The sequence below is a fragment of the Glossina fuscipes genome, unplaced genomic scaffold, assembly GCF_014805625.2.
Source record: "Glossina fuscipes isolate IAEA_lab_2018 unplaced genomic scaffold, Yale_Gfus_2 115, whole genome shotgun sequence".
NCBI classification, from domain to species: domain Eukaryota; kingdom Metazoa; phylum Arthropoda; class Insecta; order Diptera; family Glossinidae; genus Glossina; species Glossina fuscipes.
Window position 1 is genome coordinate 1,138,547 of NW_023998458.1, and position 15,373 is coordinate 1,153,919.

Below are 15,373 nucleotides of genomic sequence, written 5' to 3' on the forward strand. Positions count from 1 at the left end.
TCTCAATGCAAAGGTGTGTTCTGATTAGTTTCCAATTTCAATTTCAATTCCAATTTAAATTTAATTTAATTATTGGTAAGAAATAATTGATCTTCAAAAGTTTGCACATATGATGTATTGGTGGGAAGTAAACTCGCTTTGATTCACTGCTAAGCTTATGAAACTGAAAGCTACGTTCAAGTGTATAGGTGTTTGTCAGGAATCCGTTGCCTTTCGGATATCTACAATGTTTTCCAAACATTGAAAGCTTGAAATATAAAATTGCTTCCTTTCGACGATGAGTGGTTGGAAGTTGAAATCTTCTTGATATTAATCGGATCATGATTCTGTACAATTTTTACATTAAAATAATTTGCTTTTTGTTTTTTTTTTTTTTTTATTGCTCACAATTATATTTTCTACATACGTACGCATAACATACATACATATACACATACATACGTGCACATATTTAAGATACATAACAACTTTAAGTTAACATGAGAAACAAAACCATATATACATCGTGAACGATTGAATATCCAAAGGCTTTGGCTGATGGTGTCAAAAAATCACTGCTTATGACTTGCCAGTTAACAGAAATAATGGCAATCCACGAAGGTAAGGTGTCTTTGCCTTACTTGCTTAATTATTCAACTAACGATAACCTTGATCCGTATTTCTTATTCTCTGCGTGCCGCGTGATGATAACGATATTGATATTCGAAGCTATATTTTAACTGATGTTTTTCTTATACACTCCAAGGTTTTAATCATTAGAACTCTTTAGCCAAAGGCGTCGCGCAATTATTTTGCTTTTGTTGTTGTTTTTGCCTTAAAACATTAACTATAAGATTAAAGCGTTTGTTATACGGTTGGTTATAGCTCTGCGGAATTACCATCTCTTTCGATAAATTCTCATTGTCAGGCATTCCATCGAAGAAATTTAATGCAATAGATTTATGTTGTACTTGTCTCTGAATTGTTGCCAAATTTTCTAGTTGAGGTCTTGCTTGCGAATCGTTCGCTTTAGAAAGCCACATATTATGTGAAATTCGTTCATTATGCGTTTGACTTTGAAAATTTCTTGCACTCCGTTTAAAGCGTAATCGATTAGGTTGAATTTGCGAATGCAATGCTCTTGAGGAAGATTTCATCCTACCTTGTGCAGTTTCTTCGTCTTCATTTGAGAATAGATTATTACGTTTACCGCGTGTCGGTGTAAACGGTTCCATCGACTTTAGCAATAAATTTATATCTGTTTTCGATAATCTTTTGCCGCGATTTGGTACAAATGTCTCATAACGTTGCAGTAAGCTATATAAGTCGGGTAGATCGTGTTTACGTCCCCGTTTCGGTATAAATGGATCGCTTCTGTAATCCCATTCTAAATAAATATTTTCAATTGAAAAGAAATTCGTTAATGAAAGTTTCAATGCTGTTAGGTTTTATTTTAAAAAAGATTTAAGGACCGAATGTCTTCTCCGTCGACGTCAAGTAAAGCATGAAATGAAACGCATCACGAAATCATTAATGCTCTTGAATGACGACAGGCGCAGTGATCTATTTTATGAGCACTTCCTTACAAGGTTTTCTACGTTCGTATTAGATTCTAGATCAATATATTTTAGTTAATATGGGCGTGTTTGCAAGTAGATAATGTAAAGTTTATCAAATAAGCAGAAGCTCCAGCCTTCGAATTACATTTTTAAAGGAGGACTATTAACTGATGAAGGAGTGATGGCAGGTGAACGGTGATTACAAGGACATTGTCGAAAGTAAATACCATTTTTAGAGACTCAGAGGAGCAACTCCACATACTACAAAAAAATAACTTTGCCAACGTACTCTCCTCGGACAGAAAACTCATACTCAATATGCCACCAGGTGTGAATGAGTTTTAAAGGATTTTTATGGAACGACTAGTACGTTGTCGTATAGGATGACATGGGGACTTTTTCATGACAAAAAGCTGTACCTACTGTTCAGGTCCGAGTACAAGCTATTTGGCAGAAGTGCAAACAACGTATTTGCTTTAGTTTATTTTGAACATTAAGTAAATCGAATTATCTGACGAAAGACGCCATTCGGGGTAAGCGTCGATTTTCCTGTTTACTTTGCTGAATCGTGTCGGCGGGTTACAATTGTCTAAAGCGCCAGAGCGATCATATATGTCAGGCGCGACATAAACCGTGTTCAAGCGCAAGAAAACCAAAGGACTACTGCCGACAACGTATGCAATCGGGATCGTTAAAGGGCAATCAACCGTGTATATGTCAAAAAGCCTGATGAAATGAATGAGATCGTTTGGCCCCATTTTTTAATATATTTCAGGATAACAGCAATTCTGCAGTATCCATCCCCTCTTCCCATCACTCCCCGACATATTCTGACTGGCGTTACTTTCAATTTTATGGTATTAGGCAAAGAATTCTTGATGTCGCGAGTAATCAGAAAAAGTCAACAATTATTTGGACACGGAATTCACTTCCTAGAAAATTCTTTCACACACTTCATACATAAAGGATGTGACTAGGGATCAAAAATTGTTCGCTCCTGAGCACATTTTGTCGGCATTTAGGAAATAAGCGAAGGAAGTAGTTCGACCCTTTCAATGGCGTGAGTTTTTGAAATGCTTCAAAAATTGAGACCTGTAAATTGATCAAAAACATACACGCGGGACAGATGGACAGACAAGCCTTTATCGATATATGCATCGACACAAACTTAATACACCCTTTTACAAAAACTTTCACCGTACTTCTGTGCCAGACCTAGCCTGAACTTTCAACTTTGTTAACTTTATACAAAAATTGTTCAATGATTGTTCTCATATTTATTATCACCAATACTCACCTCTTTCATCGTCACCGTGTGATTGACGACGTACGATCACATAATATGGTTCATCAACTATTAAGGGCGGTTCCACTTGCCCGGACGAGTTCAGTTTTTTCCATAGAAACATAGTCGGATCGTAATTATCGGCTGATGTAAGATCATTCAAATCGAGTAAATCGCGTGTGCGATACATTTGCAGTAAAGCCCACGTTAGAAATTTGATGAGACTACTTTCCGCATTTAATAACAAGAATATGTCATCATTACTCCGCATAGATTCTGTGGAGTCATCAAAAGTTTCAAAGGTTTCTGCTGGAACTGTATCGACATGCAATGAAGGATCTTCACTGTAATCACGTTGGCGATCCTGCTGACCTAACAAAGCATTATTTCTGCAATCAAAGACACAAAAAGCAAAAACAAAAGCTTACGCTGGTTAAGCCTCATTACGTTTTTTTTGTTTTTCTTCTTCTGAGATCGAATGCTAGCAATAAGTTATCAAGCCAAGTAACCTATTGCACCTACGTATTTAAGATATCATGTGACTTTAACGCGAAAAGAAAGAGACAACACAACACAAGAATTATGTTAACTGCGAAGAAACACTTGTAAATTAAAGGATCTTTTTATAAGCGTAGGCGTTTTAAATTTTCAAGTTGTGAACAGTATATCTTATTGAATTCGCAGTATTGATTACAACCGGCTTGGATGTGTGTTAAAAAATCTTAAGAACATAAAAGAAACAACCATTAAACTTATTATGTTACACACCTTAGTCGTAATAATAGCAACATAAAGTCAAGTATGTTACTAAAGCCTATTACTACAAGTTTCCCTTTTTTTTTTGTTTGTTGTATTTTATGATCTTGAGGTAAATTAATTTAAGCATTTTATTAAAAAAAAAAAAAAACCTCAATTTATTAAAGGAGCGGCTTAAATATTCTCAAAAAAAAAAAAAAAAAAAAAAAATTGAGTTAAAATAATTAATTGTAAATAATGTGTCAGCAAAAAGAAAAAAAAATTGTTCTTTTGCTTTTCGTGTTAAATACGATTTATTTGGTTACCGTTGGACTAAATTGAAATATCATAACGTATCATAATTCAGGATTTTTGATAACTGTATTAAAAAGTCAATACAGCAAAGACCACCTTACAGTCACATATTGCATATATATTTATATATATATATATATATATATATGTGTGTGTGCTCAGACGTAAACACAAGCACAAAGAAATCAAAAAAATTGCAAAAAGAAAATTTACTTACATTGTCCAGTCTATGTCTTAATGGCATTGTTGTCTTGTGTGTCTGCCCGTTCGTCCTGGGTGTGTTGTATCTGTCGGTTTTGGCTTATTGTAATCTACCGCCCTGATTAAAATCCAGCGATAATGTGCCAATTGTCAGTCATAAGCAAAAAGAGAGAAAAAAATTTCAATTTTGCAAAAAAAGGTGAAATTTTTTTTCTTTTATCTTATCCTCACAGCGCAAGAAGGCTATTTTTTTGTGTGAAATTTAAACAGTAGTAGTATTAATAGTAGTTTTTTTTCTTTTTCTGTAATTTTTTCCACTATTTTTGTTGACTTTTTTTTTTTGGTTTTGTTTTCTTTAACATGAAAATCAATTCATTTGTTTGGCAACTGTTGCACTGCCAGTGACCGTCTAGTGGTGCTTGGTTACGGTTGTTTGCGTCTGCGGCCCAACCCATTAATGGGATTTGCATGTCAAATTATTGTCCGTGTGTTTCACTGCGTTTCACAAGCGTGTGTGTGTGTGTGTGTGTGTGTGTGTGTGTGTGTTAAGTTTCACAAGACAAACTTGGACGCTGAACATATTTCCAACAACTTGTTAAACTTTATGTTTTATTTCAAACTTCAATTTCAGTTTTCTTTTTCTTTTCTTCTTCGTTTCTTTTCTTTTCTTTTCTCTTACATACTCCCCCACTATCCTCATTCATTTTCTTTTTTTTTTTTCTGAACGAAAGTGATTAATGTTCTGTTAATGTTTAAGAAGACATATTTCGGCTTTATCTCAAGCGTAATTTTTCTTAAAAGTGCTGCAACATTTTCGAGTATTTGTTTTTTTTTTTTTTTTTTGCACTGCAGCTCCTCTTAGTTATCAGTCAAACAAAGCATTTACTTAAGAGTGTTTATTTTATTAAAAGAGAAGAAAAGTTTATATTAAGGTAAACGATGTTAAGATAAAGACTTTTCTTCTATTTATGTACTTTGAAGTTACGATATACCAAATATTTTTGTCTACAAGAGCCGCACAAGCAACACACATTACACTAAATTCGACTTCGGTTAGCATTAGGTTTTGCAGATATTTCCGCGTCCTTCTTTCATAATTTGTTTTTTTTTTTTTTTTTTGCACTCGCTATCGAGGGATAGCGCGGATGTACGTTATTATATTTATGGTATCGCTGGTAACAGCCAAACAAAGAACACATCGAAGACCCGTTGAACTACATATATTGCTCGGCTTGTAGTCTGTTTTTGGATTATCGCAAAGATTCATGTAGATATAGGCCGAAAATGAGACAATTCTACCAAATCTGTCGGACAACCTACTTTTTATCTTTTGTTTATAAAGTCATTGACGGATAGTTGATGTTTACAGATTACTTTTGATGCATCTGGTAAAAGACCAGGGACAGACTACACTTAATGTATTGTTCAAATCATAATAGGCTTAAAAATTGATATAAAATATTGACCCATGCCCTTCTAGTTTATGCTTATAGTCGGGCGACATTATCGTATCTTCTATATCCGCCCATCTATTTGTAATTTGTTGTTTCCATTGATATAGACACAGGTGTTCCCGGAGTGAAATTGAAAGTGAAGTCATTTTGCGATATCCGGTCGCAAATTTTCATATAAAAAAGTAGAGCTTGACCCCCTTCAATGGCTGCCCTAGGATAAAAATTAAAAATTAGTGTTGTTCTGTTTTAATCATACGAACGTTATTCAGCCAGAACCCTTTTCCACACACTTCACTGCAACAATGGACTTACAAAAGCGGAGTACTATAATGTATTCCAAACGTGTTTCATCTCACGATCTACAGTAGAACTACAGACAAAAGTCTGGTAAAGGTAGTCCCTAAGGCCACAAGAACTCGAACTCTCGATCCTTGTTATTGATAAAATTTGCTGTAATTTTTGTAAATTATTTTCAGAATTGTTGTCATCCTTGTCCCTTGCCGCACTATACATTGTTTTAGCTAAAATTACAAGTGTAAGCATGAAAGGCATATTGAATTCGAGATGAGTGAAAACAATGTAGAAATATTACTAACTACTAACTAGTAGCAGCTAAGTCGATATAATTCTTAGTTTGATTTGCACCAAATTTTAAATGATAGTCTCCTATCGATTATAACTTAGGCGGGATTGTGGACATCAAGTAAAAAATAGTATGATATTGAGCATATAAGCCGTAAATACGGACAGCACACGAATGAACGGCCATTGTCAAGTGTACTCACTCTATCTTGTGTCAGTCATGAACAGATAAATTTTTTTTTTTTTTTTTTTTTGGAGCTTTGTAGTGTAGGATTTGATAGACAGACTAAGTTAAATGCGAACTTCAGCTCTTGCGGTTTCTAATGCCTATGACCAGCATCAGAAGAAGTCTTTCTTAAGAAGAACGCACTTCTTTGATATTTCAGTTCATGAACCGAAAGTAAGTTAAAGATCTACCTTTCAAATCACTTAAACTTTATTCATCTTCGAAGAATCTTAGATGTTCATTGCTTTTATCGCTGAAATGGACGTAATAAGTGGAGAAGTACTAGGTGTCAAGTCAAGCTTGTAGCATTTACAGTTAAATTATTTGTCAATATTTATTTGCTATAGCTTGTAAATAATAATTTTGACCTCAGCAAGTCTCAGATTCATTTGCTTTATGTCCAATTTACGAAAGTCTCTCATGGGAGACTTTTACGTAAGTCAATATCTCAAAGTTTCACAAGCCTACGGTCAATATAATCACCCTAAAAGTTGTTGTTCCCCTCTTGGCACCACTTTTAATGGTAAGCACGTTTATTCGGTATTGTCACCCAGTAATTTAACTTTTGAATAAGAAGTCAACAGTCCCTCTTATTTTGAAATCCGAAAGGTCTAATATGCAGAAGCTTAAAACTCTTTTTTAAAAATTTTCTTAAGCTAATGTTTTAAAATTAAGCTGAAAATTTTGAAATAATTTCATTCAAAAGCTATAAGCCATTATAAAATCATGCAAGTCTTTATTACTACTAAACTACTTATGAAAATACTTCAAAAATCTACTTAAAAATATCTTCAATCCCCTTAAAATTTGAACAAAAACCTAAACTCAAATATGTGGTGGCAAATTTTGAAGAAAAAAAAGAGGGAAAAAAAATAAAGAAAAGAAATTCAACGGTTAATGTTTAACATACCAACATAACAGCATTAACACATACCACAAAAAGCAATACAAAGCGTAATACAACGAACGCTGTAAGGTTTTATGAAGTAAGAAACCAAAGTAAAGTAAAAACATTTACCGCCAAACTCTGCCCCGTTGTTGTGCATCAATAACTGAATGAATAAAGGAATTAAGAGGACGAGGCATTGCCGTTTAAAGATCGCATGAGATGCAAAAATTGCTCTGACGGCGGCAAACACTTTCACTGCAACCTTGAAGTTTACGTTTTTTGTTGTTTTACTTTTTTTTCTTCTTCTTTTTTTATTATGCTGGTCTTATTGCTATTGTTGTAATGCATACTAATCTTTAAGGTTGTGTTTTTGTTTTTGTATTTGATGCTTAAAGCTATAAACAATACCCCAAAGGTTTAAATAACAGAAGAGTTTAAATCAAAATCTACTACAAACTGCTGGATGCACGCAGTTAAAGTGCATTAAACGCAAGACAAAAACCAAGAAGATGAAGTATTTGACCAATTAACCAAGTTACTTGAGGAGGTTACATGGTTGCGCTCAGTGGTAGGCAACGAGTGCGAGTAGATAGACGCAAGTTGCGCGTTACCATTTTGCGAATACGTACGCGTATGCACATTTCATGCTCACATACACACACACACACACAAACAAACACACACAAACAAACAAACGCACACACACATATATACATGCAGGCGAGCGCACATGAATACATACGCGAACGCACACGAACATACACTCACCTGTCAGCAATCAGAGCGCGATAATATGCCTGAGGGCAATTGTTTTCATTTTCAGTCTGACAATGTTTGCCCCAATATTTTAAAGGCTTTAAGAATTTATACCAATCGTTTGGTGCGGCGGGAACCGCTCGTTGATTATGTTGATCAGTAATTTCTCGTGGCTCCGCAGGCATTTCATTGAGGCCACTTTGTAATGTCGCCATCGCCACGGCAGGCATATTATTTACTGCATTGTCTGGCGCTGTGGAAGCAATATAATTTATTTCAATAATAGTTTCAAACGACGAGCATCAGCATCAGCATCATCAGAGCAATCAATAGGCGAGAAAAATTAAAAGCACTTTAAACTTAACACGCCAACAACACCAGCAACAACAACAATGGTAGCAACAACAACGACAAGATAATGTGAACTTAATGATCTGCACAATAAAGAATTCCCTATAAATAGTAAAAACAAAAACAAAAATCCATCCAATCACAACATCTCCCTCTAACACTAACAACACTAACAATAAGCCGAACGGATAATGGGTGCCTTACTTAGCCAATTCTATTACCATTTGCCGCTGCTGTTGCTAGAAGAATACACCAAACCAACGGGCAACGTGCTTGTTAAGTTTGTTTTTTCTTTTGTTGTTCTTGTTGTTGTTGTTGAGTTTTAATTTTTGCCTTTTGTTGGTCTTATTGCTGTAGTTGGTAACAACGTTGATGGTGCCGTGGCAATGCAACGATACCATCTTCAGAAAGCGATTTTAAGCTCACGTTTTTCCCAAAAGAAACGTGCGTCCTTTACCCAAAGACCTTTCGAGTCGCCATTGTGCGTTGGCCGCTTCTTCAAGGAAGCCGCTTGGGCGATAAGCGATGGTGGCAAAGATAATACCGTCACACACTTACAACAAATCGTTAGTCCAGCCAGAAATAACGTAACAACCGTGAGCTTCATATTAGTGCTTTGTGACGGTTATTGCTCTCCTTCAAAAATAAAAAAAAACAAAAAAAACGAATCAAGAAAAAGAAACACAACAGCAGCAGCAGCAACAACAAGAACGTGTATTATAAAAATATTGTATGTGACTACTACGCTATTGTTATCTGCTGACAAAGTAATTCACGTTACAATTTCGTAAAGAAACTGAAAGTTACTCTTGAAAATTATACCGCTTTTATAGCAGATATTTTCAACAGTTGTTTTACTCTACCAACTAACGCACAGGCAAACAATTTAACATTAGACCACACTTGTTGACCATTACCCTTAGAAATTTCTTCAGCTTCTCTGGCAAGCCAAGATTTTTTGTTTCCTTCCTTCCAGTGTTCTCTTGAGTATCAAGTTTATGTTATATGTTATTCACATACACACACACACATATATATATATATATATGGACAATTATATTTTGTAGCATTCAATCATAACTATTTACTATGTGTGGTATTGTTATGTGATGCGACCTTTATGGTCGCTTATATTTGTTCTGTTAGGCAGTGCATGAAATTAAATACAAAACAAAACAAACATTACATCGTAGGTATAGGTCATGATGTTAGCACAGCTTTACCGAATCAAAATAAATTTTCTTTTTATGGCCTTTTAAAGCGAAATTAAGACGAATTAAAGGCGTTGCTGTAAAATTTCATTAGCAATTTTTTGGTATTTCCATCGCTTCTTATCGTATGACTAAATTGTGATATGTGAAATATTCTTCGTTCCCATGATGGCGCGCGTAGTTTTTGAAAAATCAATCAAATGAATGAATGAGTGCCTTCCTCAAATGGTCAATGAAGAACAGGTATGATTTTAAGAATCTCTATATATCATCTCTAGTTAAGCTTAAGGCGCTCGTACAAATTGCAAATAGTCTTAGAGTTTACTCCAAAACGCAGTAATTGAGATTTTTGGAATACCAACGAGCCGAGTAACCATTGTGTTCAGGAGTAGTTCCGGTTAATCCTCAGGGACAAGCTACAAAACCTTTTAGATTCTTCAGTAATACTTTTCTATAATGCTTAATGTGAGGGTAGTGACAGTTTTCAATAAATCTATCATGCTCGGTTGGAGCAAGCAGCGCCAACTCGAACGTCTTCCTGAAGAAATCGTTTAAGCTTTAAATGGAATGATACGACTGTACGTTACACTGTTGCTAATAACCGAAATTCATTGAAACCCACTGTAAATAAAAAAATAAAAAAATAAATCTGCAATCTCCGATTACATTATCTGTCTCACGAGTCGTAGCATATAAGAGATACGATCGGTTGTTCGAATTGGTGGCAGAAATATGAAGTTTAACTTTCGTTGTAGAGAATTTGCATATGCTATCCGCGCACTGCCGATAATTGTTGTTCGAGGGGCTTGTCAACCTAAAAATGAAAATTATTGAATTCAAGATGGCTCGATAATGGGACCGTGAACCGTACTCTGCTTTTCGGTAGATTAATACGAAAAATCCCATATTCCAATTGGACGCTAGTCGAAGTTTAAATTTCTATCAAGTAAAGCATAAAACTCGAAATCGCTTTATATATTGTTAATGAGATCAGACTTGTGGCAAGAGATTAGCGTGAGAGCGACAGTTCCTTAATCGTTTTATGCAAAAATGTTAAGCCCGCTTTTCCGCCATAGTCAATGAAACTTGCGCGATTTTGAGTTTTATGCTTTACTTGATAGAAATTTAAACTTCGACTTGACGCGAATTTATTTTTCTCAATTATTGGTGCGAACCTAATGTAACGACAAATAGAAACGTAAAGAAACCGTACCAGAATTGGGCGAGGATCCAAAATTTGGCTCTCCATTTCAAAAAAAGATCGAAATTTTTGTTATTATATTCCCTAAGATGCAAATAATAGACAAAGTGCGTTGGTGGTGGGAATTTCACTACTTCACCTGAACCCATTGTGACCTAATCCGCGTCAATTTCCAAAGCTTTACATTAAAGTCAATGCCCTTTTAGTCTATTTGTCGATTTTGTTTAAATTATTGGAATTGGTTTCTTTCTCCTTTTAATTACGGAACACAGTTCATGAAGACGTGAAAGTCTCTTTACAGTTAATGAGTAAATGATTGTAAAGTTAATGCAAAAGGGGTTAACCGTAATCAGACAGCGATTTGACACATCTAAGCTTTGAACTTAAAGTTGAAACTATTTGTCTTTTCTATAACATTCTCTGTTATATGTAGGCTCGTTGCATGTATAAATGAATTTAAGCTACAAAAAGCAAAAGCACTAACATTATAATCAGGAATTTTTATAATGACTGAGAGTCACATCCTGGCATGATTTAGGATTAAAACGTCACAAGCAACGTTTAAATGTGAACGCATAAGTAAGGAATTTTACTTTTATTGTAAGACTTGTCTCGTAAGCGTGTTCAAAGTAATAAATTATTCTAAGGGCTTAAAGTGCACATAAATCAACAGGAAAATAAGTCACGAAAGATTCAGATCAAATTCTGCTAAAACTTCCAGTAATCTATTGCTTGAAGTTTCACAATTTCGAACAAAGTAAGTTAAGAGAAAATATTTGTATGCATGTAGTAGTAATGCAAGTCTTTTCAAATAAGACTTAAAACTGACATTCTCCAGACGTCATAAATCCCTTTGCAGTCGATATTTCTTCTTTCAGCTGAGAATTTATTTTAAAGTTGATGGAATTGAGAAACATTTTTCAGTGACATAAGCTTAATTAGCAACAATAGTCTTCAGAACATCACTGCCTCTCTCTCTCTCTCTCTCTCTCTCTCTCTTTCTCTTTCTCTCTTTACTTCTCTTCACGATATGTAGACATAGCATATGTTAAGATTTAAGACTTTTAAGCTGCTCTGTTCGAGCCTGTATGCTATGCGTACATAAATAACTGAAGAAAAGAAGGACAAGAAGTTTGCTAAGCCACTTTGTTGCTTAGCACATGCAATAAAGTACGGGAAAACATGTTGTTGTTGTGTGCATCATTTGTTGACTGTCACTCCGTTGAGCTAATTTATTGTTTTTGTATTGTCGTTGTACTCGTTACTCGTGAAGCAACATTGAAATTGAAAGTAACAAATTTCTAACAACATCAACTAATCACCTTAATAAACTCTATTTACCTTTTCTTGTTTCTTCGGTTCTTCTTTTTTTTTTGCGCGCGCGCGCAATGGCAGCATGAAATAAATGAAGTCTTTGAATTACATAAAGCTCGACAAAAAATACAACAACAGCTGCGGCAACAGGAACACAGAGGAAACGAGCAACATGAACAGCAAGAGCATGAGCATGAGCAACAGCAAACATTATCTAGAGACATACCAGCAGTGGCCGCTTTAAAGGCAGCTGTCTCAAATGATGAATTATCTCGCTCAACAGAATCAGATAGCGGCTTTGACAGTGCCAGTGGTAGTGGTACTGCTAGCAGTGGACGACAGATTGCGATTAAGCAGAGCAACGGCAACAACAGCAACAAATTACCAACGATAAGTAAAATGACAATTGAGGAAGAAATCAAAAACCAAATGACGGAAACCGAACAAACGAATGATGGCAGCAAACACACGACCATAATGATCGCCGCTGAACCATGCACAACAATAGCGAAAATAAATGAATTGACTTTATCAACAGACAATTCAGAAACTCTAGATATATCTACAGCAAAAGCATCATCATCATCATCGTCATCACCACCTATACCGCACCAACTACCATTAGTAACAACAACATCATCATTATCAACCATGACAAACTCAACGTCTTTGCCGCCTAGTTCAACATTAAAACGTCTACATAGACAATTGCAGGGAAAATCAGTAGCGGAAGCCGCCACTGATGATGTAAATATGTGGGCAAACAAATTCCTACGAGATTTAGACAACTTAATGGCATCAGATAAACCAATAACATCTTCATCAGCCTCCTCATCGCCGACTTCATCAGCAACATCGCCAATGCTATTGTCCGCTGCAGCAACAGCTGTCATTCAAAGTCGTTATGGCAAAGCAGCCCATGACCGTAGTACCTTTTTTGCATATGAACCTATACAAGAAACAACAGCAACGGCAACAACACCAACAATAGCAAATAATGGTTTAACTTTGTCCGTATCACCATCTTCAGCATCTACAGCAATAACAACAACAACAACAACAACAACAGTAAATAGTATAGTTGTGCGACCAGAAAAACATGTAAGTAAACATTACCTTCTTTTTCACAACAGTTGTACTTGCACTCTATTTCAGATATATGCTGTCAGCATGTTAACTTTAACTTCTTTAGGTTAATGTTTAATCGATTTAAGCATAACTAATTCATTTCTTATTTGTATAGCGATCACTGTCAGATGGCAAAGAAAGCATCATGCGCCATAATGGTGCCTCCATTTTGAGCTGATTTGGATCAAAGCCCTAAGAGCTAACAACCGTACTGTAGGGCACCATGCAATTAGGCTTTTCTTGCCCTATTTTTTTTGTTTTTTTACTTTCAAAACTTTCAAATTGATGGACAACATATGAACCATCACGGCCATATATAACTTTATTTCTTCATAGGTTAAAATAGGTTTACACGCATGGAAAGCGCGTGGAAGTAGCCATTAAAAATACCTTTATATATATATATGTAGGTGCAGGAGTAGAAAATTCTTCTTCATCTCCATAGCTGATTGTAGTGCCCTTTTTAATAAAAAAAAAAAATAAGTGACTTTGGGAGAGTATTTCTTAGAACAAAAGAATCTTTTAAAAAGATGCGCACAAACTTCATGGCGGAAGTATTCGTATTTCCTCAAAACGAGAACAAAGGTGAATGACTATCTACTCGAATTCATTGGACCGTAGAAACTAAAAGAAATTGCTTACGAGCCCATCGTGTCAACCTATGTTATGTAATATATTGAATGGGAATATTTATAAGCAAAATATATTTATTATAAGTCGTTGGGAGGCAAATGAATGCGGCTTAATGATAATGATGATAATGATTTTTCACTAAATTCATTGAACCATAAAATGTATACATCGGCCTTATGAACGTCTTGCTGCCGTTCATTCTTTGCAACTGTTATATAATACTTCGAGTGTGAGTATTTACAAATATACATATAAGTAAAATGCATGAAACTTTGATTAACTTAAGACGACTTTCGTCCGCAAAGTGTTCATATTGCTACTGAGACGAAAGCGATTCTCAAAAAAATGTCTTTGAGTAACTTGTTATTATTCAGGCTTAATCTCTCGCAATATCGTGCAAGGAATATAGATATTTTTTATCTATATAAGCAAAATATATAAACGATTTCTGTCACGCATTCGTTTCAGCTCTCACATCCGGAAGTCATTAAAAAATAGCATTCAATTTCCGATCTGAAACATGTGTTGAATTCTATCTTTTTTTTTCTAGAAATACACAGATAACGGAGCGTTGTAAACTCCACCCTAAACTCAGAGTTACTTTCAATACATTTCCTCAAGTGTTTTAAAGTTTTGATATTATTTAAGCAGTGAGCATAATGGGACGCAAACAATACTCACTGTCGTTCAAGAACAATGTAGAAGGAGCAAAAGCATTTTAAAAATATTGTGAATGGAAGAGCAAACGAACGGACTTTTTGTTTTGACGGAAAACAAGAGAAAAAGAAGTAAGGAAATGAGTAGGTGCTTGCATGTATTTTGATCATTTTTGCACTTGAAAAATACATTTATTGAGAAAAATCGGTACAATATTTATTAATCGGAATATTTTTCATCGCTTTCGACAACATTTTCGAAAACTCTTTTCCATCTTTCTGGCAACATGGCAATGTCGATGGCACGATATTGGTTTGCCAGCGACCCGCTTTGGCTGACGCTGAGGCAGAGTTTTGTATACCCACCACCATTTCTCTTTGATCGATTCGACCCATTTTCAACGCCTCAACCAAAATTGAAGCCGATATCAGTACTTCTGTGACCTACGTGTGAGTGTCACTAACACTCAGTATACAGACGAATATATATGATTAGATCGATTCAAAATACCGCGCTGATCAAGGATATGTATATTTCATAGCGTCTCTGAAGCTTCCGGTCGGGTATTGCAGAGATTATGACAAAATGAGTCGCCATCCCCCGTTCTTCGTTGGGGAGTGAAAAAAGGAATACCTTAAACTATGATTGTCATAAAGTGCAAAATATTGCAAGGTTACAAAGTCAGTTGAAGAACGGTAAGTAAATCATTGGTAGATATTCCGGATAGTAATGGATCGTAAAAATCAGATGATCAGGATAAGAAAAGAAAGCAGGGAAAGTAGAGAACAAGATAAGGGGGTTGAACACTAATTATTAAATAACTCAAAAAAGAGAAATCTTGCGGTATTTGCTTTGCCTACATTTCTGGTTCTTGATAATATGAAAATGCTTTAAGCA

At 35.3% G+C, this 15,373-nt stretch overlaps 2 protein-coding genes across 2 annotated transcripts; one reads left to right on the plus strand and one right to left on the minus strand.

Moving 5' to 3' along the window:
* Positions 1 to 755: 755 nt before the first annotated feature.
* Positions 756 to 9,203, minus strand: LOC119640162. Its single transcript, XM_038038017.1, has 5 exons — positions 8,739 to 9,203; positions 7,994 to 8,283; positions 5,885 to 6,033; positions 2,836 to 3,246; positions 756 to 1,366 (listed from the first exon to the last, which is right to left on the minus strand). The coding sequence occupies exons 1-5, from the start codon at positions 8,937 to 8,939 to the stop codon at positions 756 to 758; spliced, it is 1,662 nt and encodes a 553-aa protein (XP_037893945.1). The 5' UTR covers positions 8,940 to 9,203.
* Positions 9,204 to 9,768: 565 nt separating this feature from the next.
* Positions 9,769 to 13,103, plus strand: LOC119640163 (putative protein TPRXL). The gene is made up of 3 exons (XM_038038018.1): positions 9,769 to 9,786; positions 12,197 to 13,030; positions 13,089 to 13,103. Exons 1-3 carry the CDS (start codon positions 9,769 to 9,771, stop codon positions 13,101 to 13,103), a joined length of 867 nt encoding a protein of 288 aa, XP_037893946.1.
* The last annotated feature ends 2,270 nt before the right edge of the window (positions 13,104 to 15,373 follow it).